This window comes from Furipterus horrens, unplaced genomic scaffold (genome assembly GCF_987537825.1).
Source record: "Furipterus horrens unplaced genomic scaffold, mFurHor1.1.pri manual_scaffold_3, whole genome shotgun sequence".
NCBI classification, from domain to species: domain Eukaryota; kingdom Metazoa; phylum Chordata; class Mammalia; order Chiroptera; family Furipteridae; genus Furipterus; species Furipterus horrens.
In genome coordinates, this window is record NW_028327173.1 from 108,689,957 (window position 1) to 108,706,099 (window position 16,143).

General features: G+C 35.7%; 1 protein-coding gene across 1 annotated transcript in view; it reads left to right on the forward strand.

Annotated features, from left to right (window-relative positions):
* MYO9A (myosin IXA) overlaps window positions 1-16,143 on the forward strand; it is a 309,544-nt gene that overhangs the window by 174,553 nt on the left and 118,848 nt on the right. Inside the window, exons 16-17 of the mRNA XM_090270072.1 lie at window positions 5,290-5,365; window positions 15,928-16,071. Coding sequence (XP_090126198.1) covers window positions 5,290-5,365; window positions 15,928-16,071 — 220 coding nt within the window. The remainder of the gene's footprint in view (window positions 1-5,289; window positions 5,366-15,927; window positions 16,072-16,143) is intronic.

Here is a 16,143-nt window from a genome sequence, read left to right on the forward strand (position 1 = left end):
GAGAAGATATTTGCTATCTTAAGACAGGCAAAGATTTGTTAGCTGGGACATAACGAGCATGAACTATAAAAGGAAAAAGTTGATTAATTGGAGTTCACGTAAATTGAAAACTTTTGCTTTTAAAAGATATTGCTAAGAAAAGAAAAAGTATAGCACAACTGGTAAACAATATTTGTAATAATTTATAGTACTGAAAACTGATAGTGTACTTGAAAAAAATATTTAAAAAATCCTGCAGTAGTAAGACAGAGTTAAGAATGGCCAAAGAGACAGAGGCAAATACACACAGGAGACTTCTGGCCAACATGGAGGCCTAGACTGACACACTCCGTCTCACTCCACAACTAAGAAGGAATACAACTACCGCAAAACCAGAAATAACCAGAAGTTCCAGAAAATAAATGGAAGTCCAACCTATGAAGTTATAAAGAAGTGGTGCTCGTCCGAATGGGTAGGAAGGTTGAAGCAAGGGTGGAGAGGTCAAGTTGTGCTGGCAGCAGCAGCAGCTGCAACGGCGGCAGGATGGCGGTAAGCAACTGACACCCGTATTTAGGGGAAGGAGAGAAGCGCCTGGGGAGCACCCGTGGCTTACAGACCAGACCCGTCAGCTTGTGATTCCAACGCCGGGGAAGGCAGACCCTCATTGCCTTGAACTGTGAGGCCTGGAGGGAGTGGTGACGGAAGAGGCTCCTGGTCTCAGCGGAGTGAACGGCAGGGATCCATCTTGGACCCCACCCCCACAGAGAACGTCACAGTGTGGTGAGAAAGGTCACCTGGTTGTGACGAGTACACGGGGCTCCGTCCCCTATAGTGTAGGAGGTGTTAGAGCTCCACCCAGGAAGCAAAGGTAAACACAGAACTGTCAGGATGGCACAGATCATGATAGAGATCCTGGTGATGCAGCTGATAGGAAATCTTTCTGAGGCTCAGTTCAGAGCTTTGGTTATAAGAATGCTTACAGTCCTAATAGCAGATCTTAAACAAGATGTGGAAGGAATGAAGGCTAGTTCTGCTGAAATGAACAAAAACACATACGAAACTAGTGGTGAGGGCAAGAAAACCAGGGATCAAATCAACAAATCAGAACCCAGGGAAGGAACAAACAGTCACCCAGTGCAGAAGGAGGAAACGAGAAGTGAGGAAATGAGGAGAGGCTCAGAAACCTAGGGGACAGCTGTAAGCGGGCCAATGTTCGAATCATAGGGTTGCCAGAAGGCGAAGAAGAACAGTTAGAAATTGAAAAATTATTTGAAAAAATAATGAAGCAGAACTTCCCTAACTTGGGGAAGGAAATAGACTTACAGGTCCAGGAAGCACAGAAAATTCAAAAAAACCTGGACCCAGGGAGAACCACACCAAGACACATTGTAATCAAAATGTCAAAAATTAAGGAAAAGGAGAGAACCTTAAAAGCAGCAAGAGAGAAGAGAATCATATACAAAGGGGTCCCAGCTGATTTCTCAAAAGAAACTCTGCAGGCAAGAAGGGACTGGCAAGAAATATTCAAAGGAATGAAAAGCAAAAACCTACAGCCATGACTACTCTATCCAGCGAAGCTGTCATTCAGAATAGAAGGGCAGAGAAAGTGCTTCCAGGACAAAGTAAAACTGAAGAAGTTCATCAGATCAAAACTACTGTTATATGCAATGTTAAAGGGACTTGTGTAGGAGAAGGAGGATCAAAACTATGAACATTAAAATGAAAACTGTATCACAACAACCAACAACAGAAGCTAGGGAACCGAAACAAAGGCAAACTAAGTAGGCAACAGGAGTGGGAAAAGAATTATAGGTATGGGGAACATTATAGGGGGAGGTCAGCGGGGTGGGGCAAGGAGGGAAAGGGAGGGAGATGGTACAGGATTTAAGAAGCATAGTAGGAGGGAGTAGAGTAGATAGGAAGGTGTTGAGAAGAACTATATGCACTACCAATGGGCATGGACTAAAGAGGGTACACAGCTGGAGGGAGAGGAGTCACTGTGTGGAGGGGAACAAAGGGAAAAGAAATTGGGACAACTGTAACAGCATAACCAATAAAACATTTAAAAAAAAAGAATGACCAAAGATTTGAATATACATTTTCAAAAAGAGGATATGTGAGTGTTCTGTAGACTCATGAAAGATTATCGGCTTCATTAGTCATTCAGAAAGTGAAAATTATAGTAACAGTGAGGTCACATTAACAACCTGTGTCATGACTAAAATTTAAGAAATTGATGAAACTGACAGTGAGGAATTGGAGCAACTGGTACGCCTATATATACTTTGCTAGCAATGTAAAATAGTACAATTATTTTGGAAAACAATTTGTTTATTTTTTTATAGAGGTAAGCATATATTTTCCATTTGGTCTACTAGTTTCAGTTTTAGATATGGATAAATACACATGAATGTTTACCTTACAGATCACCAAAATAATACAGAAATAGCATCTTTTTCTGTTAAAGTCTCATAAGAAACCTTTATCAAATGAGAACTAAGAAGAGAAAAAAATAAGTTTAAGGAATGAAATAAATGGGAAACATGAAATAAAATACAAATACTATTTAAAATTAATAAAAATAGATTAACCTCACCGATTAAAGTCTCAAAATAGATTTTTCAAAATATTTGCTTAAATATCTGTAAGATTCTTTAAATGATGAAAATAAAAGAATGGACAAAGATAATACCAGGCAAAGATGAACAATAGCCATAAGTAAATATATTAATTTGAACATATCTTTACCAGTACAAATTATGAAAAGATTTAGGGGAGAAAGAAGCTGAACTAACTTACTAGAAAGTTTTGGTATCTGATAAAACTTAGTAGTAAGGTCTAATTTGTTTGATTCATGGGTAGAAAACAAGGTGAAAAGAAGTACTAGGTAACACAATCTGTTATGGGAGTAGAATGACAACAATCAAGGCATTAGAATGTTCTTATGCTTTTCGGGAAAAGAAAAGAATTTAGATGAGAATTCATAAATATGTTAAAAATTCAAGGATTATCAAAGAGGAAGGTGTATATAACTTACAAAAGAAAGAAATCAGAATGTAAAGGAAACACTTCAGTAGAAATCTAGACAGAACTACAATAAATAGGGTAGATACGAAGCATAAAATAGAAAGGCAGAAAGAGTTCCAAATATATCAGTAATACCAGTAAATTAAAATGTACCAAACCAAACAGTTAAAAAACAGATTATGCAGTTACAAAATATAAAATAAAATTTAAGAAGCAAACCTAAAACATGAACACAGTATTAAAATATTAGAATAAAATTGTATCAGAAAATTTATTCTTGCTCTTGTACTTTTTTCCTAGCTCTTTTAGGCAACTCTTGTTAAGATTTCCCTTATAAATAAACAAAGAAACAAATGAACGAAGATTTCTGTCGCTATAAATTTGTTTTGCCTTCTCTAAAAATTTTACTGAAATGGATTCATATAATATGTATGCTTTGGTATTTTAGTTATGCAACATAATGATAAATATATTCATCTATGTTGTTTCTTATATCAGGAATTTATCCCATTGTGTGTATATGTATATGTAATTGATGTTAAAGTCATTACACAGAGGGAAATAAGGAAGTCATAATATGCATAAAAGAACCACCCTAAAAGAAACACCCTATTTTGTTTGCAGAGGAGATACTCCCAAGGAAGAGAAGAAAGTTCCCTGTGAGCATTTTACAGTGTAGAAGAATTTAAGAACATAAATTCCATAAAGCAAGCATACATTTGAGGACGTAAAATACCAGTATGATATTGAAAATAGGTATTGAGCTACCAAAACAAGCAGAGGTATAAAGCTACACCTGTATGAGGTCAGGAAGTAGAGGAAAGATCTGAAAATTGAGTTACTAATACTGAAGAAAGTCCTGATGTGATTGTTTCAATATGCAGAAGAATAGAATGGATATAGAGGATAGAAAATGATCATTTGTCATAGAGAAATTGGGGTCCATGACTTAGGAACTTAATAAATACAATTCTTTTTCATTGAATTGCCTTAGCACCTTTGTCAAAATTCAGTTGCTCATAAATGTAAAGGCTCATTTCTGTACTCTTTTTTTCCTTTTTTTGATCTATTTGTCTGTCATTATTATGCTGGTGTACCCATATTGTCTCAGTTACTGTTTCTTTGTAGTAAGTTTTGAACTTTGAGAGTGTGAGTCCTTCAGCCATGTTCCTCTTTTTCAGTGTTGTTTTGGCTATTGTGGGTCTTTTGCATATACATATTAATTATAGGACCAGTCTATTCATTTCTCCAAAAATAAGGCAGCTGGAATTTTAATAGAGATTGTATATACCTGTAGATCAGTTTGGGAAGCATTGTTATCTTAACATTTAAGTTTTCCAGTTCATGAGCATGGATGACATTCCCTTTATTTAGATTAAAAATTTTTTAATAATGTTTGTAGTTTTCAGTATAGATATTTTATGCTGTTAAATTTATTTCTTTTATATTGATGTTATTAATGGAAGTGTTTTCTTAATTTCATTTCCTGATTGTTTATTGCTATTGTATAGAAATATAATTGATTTTTTTAAATTTATTTTTTATTGTTTTTCTATTACAGTTGTCCCACTTTTTCCCCCATTGCTAACCCCCCATGATTTTTGAATATTCATCTTGTATCTTGTAATTTTACTGAACTCATTTATTAGTCCTAATAGTTTTTTTGTGGGATACTTAAGATTTTCTACCATTAAAGATTGTTATCTGAAATAGGTATACTTCCACTTCTTCCTTCCAATGTGTCTTTCCTGCAATAAATTTATGTGTGTGTGTATGTTGTGAAAATTGATACTCATATATTGAGCCTCAATGTTTATTTAATGATTTGAAGAAAATTATAACTAAAAATATTGGTCATTTTTAAGGAAGCAGTTTGTCATCTTTGATTTTCCATGTTTCATATGTATGATCTCTAAAATCTATAGTCATTTACTGAAAAATGATATGGAGGAGTCATTAGGAATTTTTTGAATGTTAAAGTAGGTAATGAGCTTTTATACTTCTAGACTTTCAGCCTAGTTACCCTTGTATTTACTGATAATGTTTAAAAGAGAGAAGAAATAATTTATTATTGAATTTACTAATTAGGTGCATTATTGATTAAGTTATATTTGTAAGTAACAGTCATGAACCTTGGTTCATATTATTATTTAGGTGTTTCTGACATGTTCAGCAAATATTTACTATCAAAGTACATTAATTTTATTTGGCTTGAAAAAATAATTATTTCATGTTTAGTTTTTCTTAGCACTGATTTGAAAATTTTTGCTCTTTATGTGCTAGGTATAACCCGGAAAAATCCCAGAACACCTCTTTCTGATCTCCAGGGCATGAATACTTTAAATGAAAAAAACCAAGAGTAAGTATGTTTGGTTTATGTTTTCAAGGAGGTATAAAAGAAATAATAAGTTCTTATAAATAATTCTGTGGCTTAAAAAATATAAAGAAAAACAGGTCTGGTCTACCTTATATTTCTTAAAGCTTTTATAAATGATATAATAAGTTAATAAGGTTAGAGTTAACAAAACTATTAGTACTAAATTATCTAAGATTGCCTCTGGTAAACACTTTAACATGAGCACATATGTTTTAATTTCTGAGACCCTTCTAGCATTTTATGTCTTATGAAAAATTCAAGGGTTATTCTGCTGCTCTCTGTGGGGAATCTTATTGGTAAGTAATAATTGAGTAGTTTGATTTACATCAGCCATTTAATACCTTTTCTTGCTCAGTGTCATAATCAGGGTTTACCTTTTAATCAATTTTAATGAATTCCTGAGTAAAATTTGAAAATAAAGTAACAAGTATAAATAATTTTCTCAGTTTGTAGATAATGTACTTTGTTCTTTACACATGCTTTTTTATAAACATGATACTTTATGTGAGCAAAAGAGCTTTTTTTTTTTAGTGTCTAGAATCTGGTTTCTATGTTTTAATCATCATCAAGTGCATTGAAGTTCTTAGTACTTTGGTAATAAGGATGATCTGTCACTAAAATTAAAGTATAACATTATTGATCATTTTTTCCAACTTACATTACTATATTTTTCTAATGTCTGTTGTCACTTCCCTGCTCAATACCTCCTTTATAACTATTTGCTGCTTGTTGAAAGATATCTATGTTCACTAGTCTCACATGCAAGAGCTGTCACAGCCCAAGTATCCAGTCTCAACTCTATTTATCATAAATGCCAATAAATTGCACTACTGTCTTTATAGTTTATGCATTTTCTTAACAGTGATACTTGATAATGATGAAATTCACCCTATATTTTTGTTAAATTTTACCCAAGAACAAATTAGATCATTAATCTGGTGACCCGTGTGTACCTTCACTTCAGTCTGTTGAAAGGCAAACTTTGTAGTATTGGTTCCAGACTACTGCAGTAAAGCAAATATCACAATAAAGTGAGTCACATAAATTTTCTGGTCCCCCGGTGCATATGACAGTTGTGTTAACACTATGCTTAGTCTATTAAGTGTGCAACAGCAGTATGTCTAAAAAAGAAAATAAAACAGTGCATAGACCTTAAGTTAAAATTACTTTATTGCTAAAACATGCTAAGCAGCATTTGAGCCTTCAGCAAGTCATAATCTTTTTGCTGGTGGAGGGACTTACCTTCAATTTGTAAAAAAATGTAATGTTTGCAAAGTACAGTAAAGTGAAGCACAATAAAATGAGGTATGCCTGTGTTTTCACCCTGGTCATTAGAGATTCTTAAGTTAAGGAACCTATATTTTTGATTTGGATTTAAAAAAAAAAAGAGGATACAATGACTTACCCCATTTCCCAAAGCAATTTAATGGTTATAATTCTCTTAATTCCTAGCTTGTGTTTTTTTATACTTTAGGTTTTGGATACCTGACCGGATTTATATGGACTTCTCATTTTTTAATATAGTTGGGATAGTCTAATACAAGTATTTTGGTTTAAGATTGATTGGGTTGGTCTGGATTCATAGGATACCCTTCTCTATAGAGAACTTGATCACATCAGCTTGATTCTTTTTCTTTGTATACAATAAAGAAAGATCTATGTGACATTCATGTAATGCTATCTGGAAGAGGCCAGATAGCAGCCTTAACGAGCGGATTCTTCCAGATGTATTTATTGTGTTGGTGAATTTATTTTATACATATTTTAGAGAAGATTGGTGACAGGAGGAAGAGGATAGTGTATTAGATACGTATATGACCACCAGATCAGCCATGAAATCATTAGCTTATGTCTTCTTCCTTTATTTATTTTTTTTTATGCTTTATTGTTTATGCTATTACGGGGAGAGAAATTCACAAATAAAGAATTAAAAGAATATGAGTATGAAGAGAGAAGTGTAGAGAGTTGACTCCAGAAAGAAAAATAGTTATAGGTTAGTTCACGTAGGACAGTTATGATGAGAAATTATTTAATGCTTTTAGACAGGGGACTGATATTTTAGAAGACTCTCTCTGGTTGATTTATGTAGAATGATTTGGAGAGGCACTAGACTGGATACAGGGAAACTAATAGTTCTGGCAAGAGATGGACTGTGTGCTGGTGGTGGGTATATATTGATGTGAACTTACATGAAGAAGCAAAATTAAGAGAAACTATGTCTCTCACCTTATTTTATGAGGATTCATAATTTATGAAAAGTGTACATCGGATCTTCTCTATATTGTGCAAATAATTTTTATATGTATGCAATAAATACATATCTGTGATCTGAATTGTATGAGGACTAAGTTTTCATAGAGAACAAAGACATTGTGTGTGCCATCAATCTTTTTTTTTTAAGTATATTTTATTGATTATGTTGTTAGAGTAGTTTCAATTTTTTTCCCCTTTGCTCCCCGCCGCCCAGTACCTACCTTCCCTCCAGCAATCCCACCCCCCTTAGTTTATGTCCATGGATTGTGCATATAAGTTCTTTGGCTTCACCCTTCCCTATATTATTCTTAATTTTCCCCTGTCTATTTTGTACCAACCAATTATGCTTCTTAATCCCTGCACCATATCCCCATTTCCCCCTCTCCCCCCTCCCAGCTGATAACCCTCCAAATGATCCCATACCTATAATTCTGTTCCTATTCTGGTTTGCTTAGTTAGGTTTTCTTTTTATTTTTTAGATTCAGTTGTTGATAGTTGTGAATTTGTTGTCATTTTAATATTCATAGTTTTGATCTTTTTCTTAAGTAAGTCCCTTTGACATTTCATATAATAATGGCTTGGTGATGATGAACTCCTTTAGCTTTACCTTGTCTGGGAAGCACTTCATCTGCCCTTCCATTCCAAATGATGGCTTTGCTGGATAGAGTAATCCTGGTTGCAGATTGCCTTTCATCACATTGAATACTGTTTGCCAGTCCCTTCCTTCATGCAAAGTGTCCTTTGAGAAATCAGCTGATAGTCCTATAGGCACCCCCCTATAGCAACTCTCCGCCTCTCTCTTGCTGCCCCCAGGACTCTGTCTTTATCTTTCACTTTTGGCATCTCAATCATGATGTGTCCTGGTGTGGTCCCCTCTGGATCCAGCTCACCCGGGACCCTCCGTTCTTCCTGGACATCTATGTTCATTTTGCAAAATTTGGGAAGTTTTCCTCGTTTTTTTCATTTCTTGCTTCCTCATTCTGCACTGGTTGACTTTTTTTCTTTCTTATGTTCCAAATCATTGATTTGAACCCCGGTTTCCTTCCCCTCATCATTGGTTTTGTGTGGATTTTCCTTCGTTTCACTTAGCATAGCCTTCACTTCTTCTCTTATGTGTTTGCCATCACCAGTGTTTTGAATTCTGTGTCTGTTAGGTTGTCTGTCTCCTCATCTGTTAGGTTGGCTATCTCCTCGTCCCTTCGGTCTCCCACTGGAACCTTGATTTGTTCCCTCTTTTGAGCCATATTTCTCTGTCTCCTTATTCTGACAGGCTCCTGCGTTTGTTTGCCTCTGTGTCTTAGGTAGAGCTGTCGCTCCTGTTACATTGTAAGGGGCAGAGCCTTAGGGGTGCGTCAGTGCAGGCCGACCTGTTTCACCACTTTGTGGCACTGTATGTGGGGGAGGGGTCCGAGAGGGGACAATGCCGCCGGGCCAGCACTCGCCCCTTTTCCAGGCACCTCTCCCACTTCCGCACTGGACTGGCGCCCCTCTAGCTGCTGCCTTGGCCATTGTTCCCAGAGTGGGTGGGTCTGCAGACATTCTAGGACTGTGGGGGCCCTTTAAACAAGTGGACTCTGCTGAGAGACCGGCAGTTTCTGCCTCCACCTCAACCCCCGCTGGTCTGCATAGTCAGATGCAATGAGGCTTGATTTTCCCTGGTGCTGGGACCGTGGGCTGCGAGGTCCGGTGAGGAGCTGGGAATACTCCCCAGGTGTCCCTCCTGACTTTTTAAAACATGTGACTGCGCTTTCTGCCGGTCTGTTGCTGCTGCCGGTACCACACCACATCCTCTCTGCCCCGGCTCCGCCCCTCCTACCTGTCTTGTTGAGTATTTCTTATTTCTATCTTTATTTGCTGGACTTCCATGCGGTTTGATTTTCTGGAACTTCTGGTTGTTTCTAGTTTAGAGGTAGTTGTATTCCTTCTTAGTTGTGGAGGGAGACGCAGCATGTCTGTCTAGGCCTCCAACTTGGCCAGAAATCTGTACTCAGTCTTTTAGTACATGTCCATCACAAAGTCTTTTTTCCTACTCTTTGTTCTTGTAAACTTATGACTATTATTTAGCATTTTAGTGACATTTCAGCTTGGGGCTGAGACAGACAATTGAGTTCAGTATGACCTGGAGGCTTATCACAGGTTTTCCTTAAGTAGAAACCCAGTAGTTTATTGAAGGATGCTATCCTAGAGAGCAAGGATGGGAATATGAGAGTGAAAAGGGAAGGGCAGGAAACCCATTTAAGAATACATTAATGAGAAGACATACATATGGGCCAACAGACATGTGTAAAGAGGCTCCAGATCACTAATCAGTAGAGAAATGGCAAATTAATATGACAATGAGATATTACCTCACACGTGTCAGAATGGCTTTCATCAACAAATCAGTAAACAACAAGTGCTGGTGAGGATGTAGGGAAAAGTGAAGCCTAGTGCACTGTTGGGGGGAATGCAGACTGGTGCAGCCACTGTGGAAAATAGATGGAGGGGTCTCAAAAAATTAAAAATGGAACTGCCTTATGACCCAGCAATTCCACTTCTGGGCATATAGCTGAAGAAACCTAAAACACTAATTCAAAAGAATACATGCACCCCTGTGTTCATTGCAGCATTATTTACAGTAGTCAATATATGTAAGTAACCCAAGTGCCTATCAGTATCATTGGATAAAGAGGAGATGGTACAAATATACAATGGAATATTACTTCGCAATAAAAATGAATGAAATCTTACCATTTGCCAACAGCATGGATAGACTAGAGAGTATTAGGCTAAGCGAAATAAGTCAGTCAGAGAAAGACAAATATTGTATGACCTCACTTATATGTAGAATCTAAACAACAATATAAGCAAACAAACAAAACAGAAACAGACTCATAGTTATAAGTAACAGACTGATGGATGCCAGAAGTGGGGGTGGTTGGGAGGATGGGTGAGAAAGATAAAGGGAATAAGAAGTGCAAATTGTTTGATAGAAAATTGTCACAAGGATGTTAAGCACAGCATAGGGGATATAGTCAGTAATATTTTAATAATATGGATGGTGCCAGGCGGGTACTGGAAATATCAGGGGAACACCTATTAAGTATATGATTGTCTAACCACTATGCTGTACACTTGAAACGGATACAAAATTATATTGAATGTAAACTGTAATTGAAAAAAAAAAAGATAGAAAAGCTTAGGCTTTCCTGGAGTTTTCAGAGATGCTGTGTGATCTGCCTAAGAGGAAAATAATGCTGGAACTAATAAAAAAATTTAAAAAGAATGCATTAATGAGTTGACCACTGGTTACTCAGCCCTGTGGGACCAACTGAATCAACTGATTTGTGTCTCAGGAACATCTGTTTGCCTTGGAGTAGAAGGGAGTAAGGTTTTATCCATTGCTGTAAGGGTTGCTTGTCCCACACAGATATATGCATTTGTAAGTGCAGAGCAGAAACCTACTCAAATAAGAGGCAAGTACCTGGAGTCTGAAACCAGGTTCTATTGTAGCATCTCTTTGAATTGGACAAAATGTATGTGTTTAACCCATCATAGTACTGTTTGCAACAGCACTAGATAGAATAAGAGGTAAGACTAAGCATTTTAAATGGTACATTATGAAATGTTCAGTATACCTGTTATGGGAAGTGCCTGTTGTCTTTCTACATTAATGAAGAGACTACACAAAACATGTATGTTAGGAAGCATAGCAGCAAAGTAAACCTACTGCCCAGGACCAGAGCATTATTAATACTGCTGAGCCACCTTTATATTACTTTCTGATCATTCCGCTCTCTCCCGTCCCACAGGTAACTGCTTACCAGAATTTTATATTTCTCATTACTGTACTCTAAAAAATTAGTTTTACAATAAATGTATGTTTTTTTAAGCAGTAGATAGTTTAGCTTTACTTGATATTTTGAGTTTTATAGAAATACTAATATATAATATGTAGTCTTCTGTGACTTTTTGCCCCCTCAACAGTTGCCTCTCACATGTACCTAGACCGGGGACCAAACCCACAACCTAGGTATGTGTTTGGACTGGGAATCAAACCAGCTTCAGCCAAATGAGCCACACCTGGTAGGGCCTAGATGCAGTCTTTAAAACAATGGTTTATGAGGATGCTCAAGGACCTTAGCGGAAGAATCGATGATCTCAGTGAGAACTTAGAGATAGTAAGCATTAGAAAGGTCATAGAAACCATATAAAAGAACCTGGCTATTTAAAAAGTATTATAGAATATTATAGTTTAAATAAAGAACTAATGGGAAAATAACTTTTGAGTATGTGTTTTTATTTTTCAAAGCAGGAAGTTCAAATAACAGTACAAAGGAAAAAAAATTTCATTGAATCTCATGTACTCGTCACTCAGTTTCCCTTCAGTGACATATAGTAGTAGTAAATTATCAAAACCAGGAAATTTACATTAGTCCATTAATATTAACTAAACTACAGTTTTCACCATTAAAATATCTGCATATGTATGTAAGTGTAGTTTTTTGCAATCAAGATACAGAACTCTTTCATTATTACAAAAGAATTCATTCATGCTCTTTATTTGCATTCACTCTGTCCCTGTTTGTCCCTGTCCTGTCCTCTAACAACCACTAGTGTGTTCGTTTTTATAGTTTTGTTATTTTGAGAATATTATATAAATAGAATCATGTGGTATAAAACTGTTAGAGAGCACAAACTTTTCCTCTGCCTTCTTAGGTTCAGTGGTTGCAGTGGGTGCTATGAGTTAAACCATTGACAGACTTACAAGATCAAAAGCATACGATTTTTATTAATATTTTACTTGCATGAGTATTCTCAGAAAAGTGAAACTTGAAGCAACTGTACTTGGGGGCTTACCTTATTTTACAAAGGAAAAGTTACTTAGGCTTCAAGAGATGATTAGAAAGTGGGCAAGTGACTACAAAATATATGGGGAGGCTAATGGAAGTTGCTTTGGTAAGGTTTGTTTATGCAAATTCATCTCAATTTTTATGTCAAGTGAGAAGAGTTGCTTTCCTTTTTTGTGCAAGGGAGATAGGGACGTCTTCACAAAGGGAAATTTATGCGCTGCTTTTGGAGGGTTAAAAGGAAGGCAGAGAACTAATTTCCCGTTAAGTTTTGATTCCTCACTTCCCTTCAGCTCATATTTTGGGGTTACATATACTAAACTCCTCAATTACTTTGAGATTATTTTTACTAAACACAATTCTTAGCCTATCATGTTATTAAATATGTTAATAGTTCATTCCTTTTTATTTCTAAGTAAATTTTCATATTTTTATTTATTTATTTTAATTTTCTTATTTTTAAATATGGTTGTCCTATTATTTTTGAGTTATATAATCTGATAAGTGAACTATATCTGGAATATAGTTCACTTATTAGATATATGATTTGAAATTATTTTCTCTTAATCTGGGAGTCAGGTGTTTTGAAGTGCTAAAGTTTTAAATTTTTTAAAAATCTATTTTTACTTTTTGCTATACATTTTCATCATATTTAAGAAATAATTGTCTAAGCCCATGTCACAAAGGTTATGTTTTTCCCTAAGAATTTTATAGTTTTTGCTTTTAAATTTAGATCTGTGATCCATTTTGAGCTGGTATTTGTATCTGTTATGAGCTAGAAGTCCAACCTCATCCTTTTGCATGTGGAGGTCCTGTTATTTCAGCATTACTTGTTGAAAATACTCTTCTTTCCCCATTGAATTGTTGACACCTTTTCAAAACACGGTTGACCATAACTGATAGTTTATTTCTGGATCCTCAGTTCTTTTCCACTGATCTATATATATTTCCTTATGCCAGTACCATGTTGTCTTGACTATTGTAGCCTTGTAATGTGTTTTCACATCATGAACTATGATTCTTCCAGCTCTTTTTGTTTGTTTCTTTGTTTGTTTTTGTTTCCCAGCATCATTTTGCCTATTCTGGGTTCTTTTCATTTCCATACACATTTTAGGATCAGCTTGTCAATTTCTTAAGAAAAGAAAGCTGAGGTTTTGATAGATTTTATGTTGAATCTGTAGATTGACTTGGGGAGTATTATTAGCAAAGCTGAAATAGAGTAAGCCAGGAAAGAAGAATAGGAAATCATGTTGGAGAGGGAGAAGACCATGTTACATATATCCTTTAGGTAATGTAAGAATTTTGGGCTTTTAATGGGATGCGAAGGAAGGTATAGGAGGATTTTGAGCAAAAACACTGACCTGATTCGGCTTGTATATTAAGTGATGGGGCTGACTTCCTAATATATCTCAGACTCATTAACGTTTCTGCCCCTGGAACTTCATTTTTTTCTTCTCTCTACAAGGAATCCTCTTCCCCCAGGTGACTGCTTGATTCTTTTTTGTTTGTTTGTTTTCTTGTTTGTTTGTTTTCTTAGTCTGCTTCACACCTCTGTTTACATGGAACCTATTGATGACTACCCTATTAAAAAGTCTAACATTCTGACATTTTTTATCCTTCTGCACTGTTTAAAATTTTTCCTTAATGCTTTTTATCTATTGTATAGTATATTTTCTTATATGTTTAATATTTGTCTCTTTCTACCTGAATTTAAACCTTGTGAGAGTAGAGCTTTTAGTTTGTTAATTGGTATGTGCCCACTGCTAGAAAAATAATTGGCACTTGTCGATGCTCAGTAAATATTTTTGAATGAATGAATGAGTATATTTTACTGCATTTTTATTAGTTTCACATTTTTCATTTTCAGGAGTTTTTTAATCAATAATTTTATCTTCTCAATGATTACTTTTTATAGCATCTTGTTCTTAATTTACATATGAAATATTTTCTCTCTTCTCCCTCAAGATATAAATGACAGCTTTTAAAAAGTTTTCTGCCCTGGCTGGTATGGCTTAGTGGATTGAGCACCAGCCTGTGAACCAAAGGGTCACTGGTTCAATTCCCATTCAGGGCATATACCTGGGTTGCAGGCCAGGTCCCTAGGTGGGGGCGCATAAGAGGCAGCCACACATTGATGTTTCTCTCCCTCTTTCACCCTCCCTTCCCCTCTCTCTAAAAATAAAGTCTTTAAACAAAAAGTTTTCTCTGATTAAGTTTTTTTTGTTTGTTTGTTTGTTTTTGTTTTTTTTTACTTCAAGGTTATTTATGTCATGATTGTTTTGGTCTTTATGTTTCATGCTACGAACTTCCTTCAGATGTCTACTGAACCTTGGTCAACTGTTCATACTTAGAATTCAGACACTGAAAAGCTAATTGGAATCTCGGATTAACTGGGTGTGTTGTCAGTCTGTAACATACCAATGTCTTTGGGTGTTTCCTCTTGGGTTGATCCAATTTCACACAAAAGTTTATTCTAATTTTTGCCTGGAGAATATACAGTTGACTCTTGCACAGCACAGCACCCTGTGTAGTCAAAATTCTGTTTGTAACTTAACTTTTTAAAAACTTAACTAGTGTTGACCGGAAATAGGGAGAGACAGACTCCAGTCAGGAGGCTCCCTCCCCTGCCTCGGTTCTTGTTTTGCCTGCAAGAGAATAATTCAGTTCTGGAGCCTTTGGGCAGTACTGCAAAGTAAATAGGGATGCTTCTTAATTTTCCCCACAGCTAGTTTAAGGTTTTCTACCGTGAAAGCAATTTCTATTATCTGCTTTCCGTGTTTCACAAATGTGTTGTTGTTGTCTATTAGTACATTCTCATGTTTATTCCTTTAAAACTTATTAATTATTTTATGAGTTTCTGGAGGAATCCAAATATGTGTGCAATCTTTACCTGGCAAGCCCCCTATTAACTTTTTATATTGTAATCACTGATAATTTTATCTGTTTCGTTCATTCCTGTATTTTCAGTGCCTAGAATAGTGCTCATCCCATAGAAGGAACTTAGTAACTTAAGTGGATATATGTGTAATAGTGAGCCCTTCCAGGAGGTAATTAAATATTCCACAGAATGGGATGGCCTATTAGGATTGGAAATGCATTCAGTAGTATTTGGAAGTTATAAAATCTAATGGACAAAAGCCTTTACATTATAATATAATACATTATATTATTAACTGATTGTTAAATGGTTAACAATATATTTAAAGACATTAGTATATGATATGCTAATCTACATGCACACATGTGTAAATGTACCAGAATCCATAGAAATTTATTTTGTTTCGAATGAGTAAAAGGTTATTCCAAATTGATTGATAATCCCTCGGGTGAAACTATTTGCTGCTGGTTCAATGTTTTTTCTAAACTTTTAGTGTTTAAAGTTTTACTTTTTAAAGCAGTTTAGAGAGTGTTGCAGATGTCTCAATTAACTAAAGCAAATCATACTATATTTAATTTTTACAGTGATACATTTGACATCACCTGGAATGGCAGAAGTGGGATTCGTCAGGGCAGACTGTCAACTAGCACCTCCTTGCTTGACAAAGATGGGATATTCGCTAATTCAGCTAGCAGCAAACTCTTGGAAAGAGCCCATGGAATTCTCACGTTAGTATTAATCAGTAATGTGGGTTGCTTTTTATGACAGATTTAAAATCCTGGATGAAAAAGAGGGAGTGA